The 1,824-nt window shown below is 27.8% G+C and overlaps 1 protein-coding gene across 1 annotated transcript in view; it reads left to right on the top strand.

The window, feature by feature from the left end:
• Window positions 1-1,824, top strand: part of LOC108689416 (U3 small nucleolar RNA-associated protein 15 homolog) — a 3,564-nt gene that overhangs the window by 799 nt on the left and 941 nt on the right. The window contains exons 2-3 of the mRNA XM_018196173.1: window positions 395-977; window positions 1,331-1,551. Of these exons, the coding sequence (XP_018051662.1) occupies window positions 395-977; window positions 1,331-1,551 (804 nt within the window). The remainder of the gene's footprint in view (window positions 1-394; window positions 978-1,330; window positions 1,552-1,824) is intronic.

Here is a 1,824-nt window from a genome sequence, read left to right on the forward strand (position 1 = left end):
TATTTCTTTTTGCCTATAATAAATGTGATATCTTTAAAACATCTCTTAAATTTTTAATTTTTAGTATATATGATTAAATCATTCATGCTCAGCATATTTCTTTTCTTCAAAAAAAAGAGCATCAAGTAATTAGTTATAACATTTATATATAATTTTTAAAAATATATAAATACCTTGGAAATACTTTCTAAAGATGTTAAAGTATGTAAGAAGTACATTTAATAATTTTTGTGTATTTATTAAAGTGATAAAAATTAATTCGGAACATGAATGACCCTCTGAGTAAAGAAAATCATTGTGTATATTAAGGATTAATTTTTGTAATCTATGCGTATATTAAAATTATATTTATAGAGAATGATAAATTATTTATGGTAATTATGTATGTTTACAGCCTCCAGTTTTAATAAAAGAATTTGGTCCGATAGACTACATTGACTTTTCACCAGTAGAGCCACATTATTTCGCAACAACCTGCTCAGTACGAGTACAACTGTATAATCCTATCACAAAGTTAGCTACAAAAACTTACAGCAAGTTCAAAGAAGCTGCATATGGAGGTTGCTTTCGTAGAGATGGCAAGCTGTTGTGTGTCGGTGGAGAAGAAGCAGTGATTAAACTCTTTAATATCAGTTCAAATAGCGTGTTGCGAATCTTTTCTGGACACAAGGCTGCAGTGCACAGAGTTTTCTTCACAGCAGATGATGTTCGTGTTGCCTCATTTTCAGACGATAAGACTGTAGCTTTGTGGGACATACCTAGTGAAAAACAATTGACAAGCTTCAATGAACATACAGATTATATCAGAGCCGGCGCAGTGAGTCCTGTATCCTCTGATGTGTTACTATCCGGCGGGTATGACAAAATTGTGAATATGTATGATGCCAGAACAAATAAGAAGGTATTTAGTGTTAATCATAACGCACCAGTAGAAAGTTTACTCTTCTTGCCGACTGGAGGAATATTTCTGTCTGCAGGTATAATATTTATGATTGATTATATTTTATGTATCTATATAATTTTAAAAAATTTTGATGTGCAATTCAAATGAATATATTATGTACATACAATATATAAATAATACAATATATAAATTTATATGGAAATTATAAGCATCAATAGATTTTGTTTTGATCATTACAGGTATTAAATTGTTACTCGTATTGTTATTTACGATTTTAATAAATCGTTTATTATTATTTAAAAAATTTTATACATTTTTTAGTAAATAATATGTATAATTATACATATTATATACACATTATATACAATTTCATACAATTGAGGGTTTATATAAAATTATTTATTACTTATTTAATATAATTTCAAGGTGGTTCAGATATTAAAGTATGGGATGCTCTTGCGGGTGGCAAATTGGTCGCGAAAATTACACAACATCATAAAACTGTAACTTGCCTGAAAATTGCTTCTAATGGTCATAGAATACTATCTGGTTCGTTGGACAGGCATGTTAAGATTTACGATGCTGGAACATATAAAACTCTTCATGCTTTGGATTATCCTAATGCGGTTCTCAGCATAGGAATCAGTGTAAGCAAAACAAATTGTCTTTGCCGTTAAATCTACTGTCATCTATACTTATTTAAGAAGTCGTTTGGAATATTTTTATATTCTTTCGTTTTTAATAACTTTTTACTTCTTTAATAATTGTTTTTTTAACGAATCTTTGAACATACAATTTCATTAAAACTCACAATAAGAAAATTTTAATTAATATCTTTATTTTTCAAAAATACTGTCATAATAAGCTATTTAATTATTTAATATCCGTTTGTAATATTTATTTTGTTTCTATTTACCTTT

Source organism: Atta colombica, unplaced genomic scaffold, assembly GCF_001594045.1.
Source record: "Atta colombica isolate Treedump-2 unplaced genomic scaffold, Acol1.0 scaffold105, whole genome shotgun sequence".
In the NCBI taxonomy this organism is placed as follows: domain Eukaryota; kingdom Metazoa; phylum Arthropoda; class Insecta; order Hymenoptera; family Formicidae; genus Atta; species Atta colombica.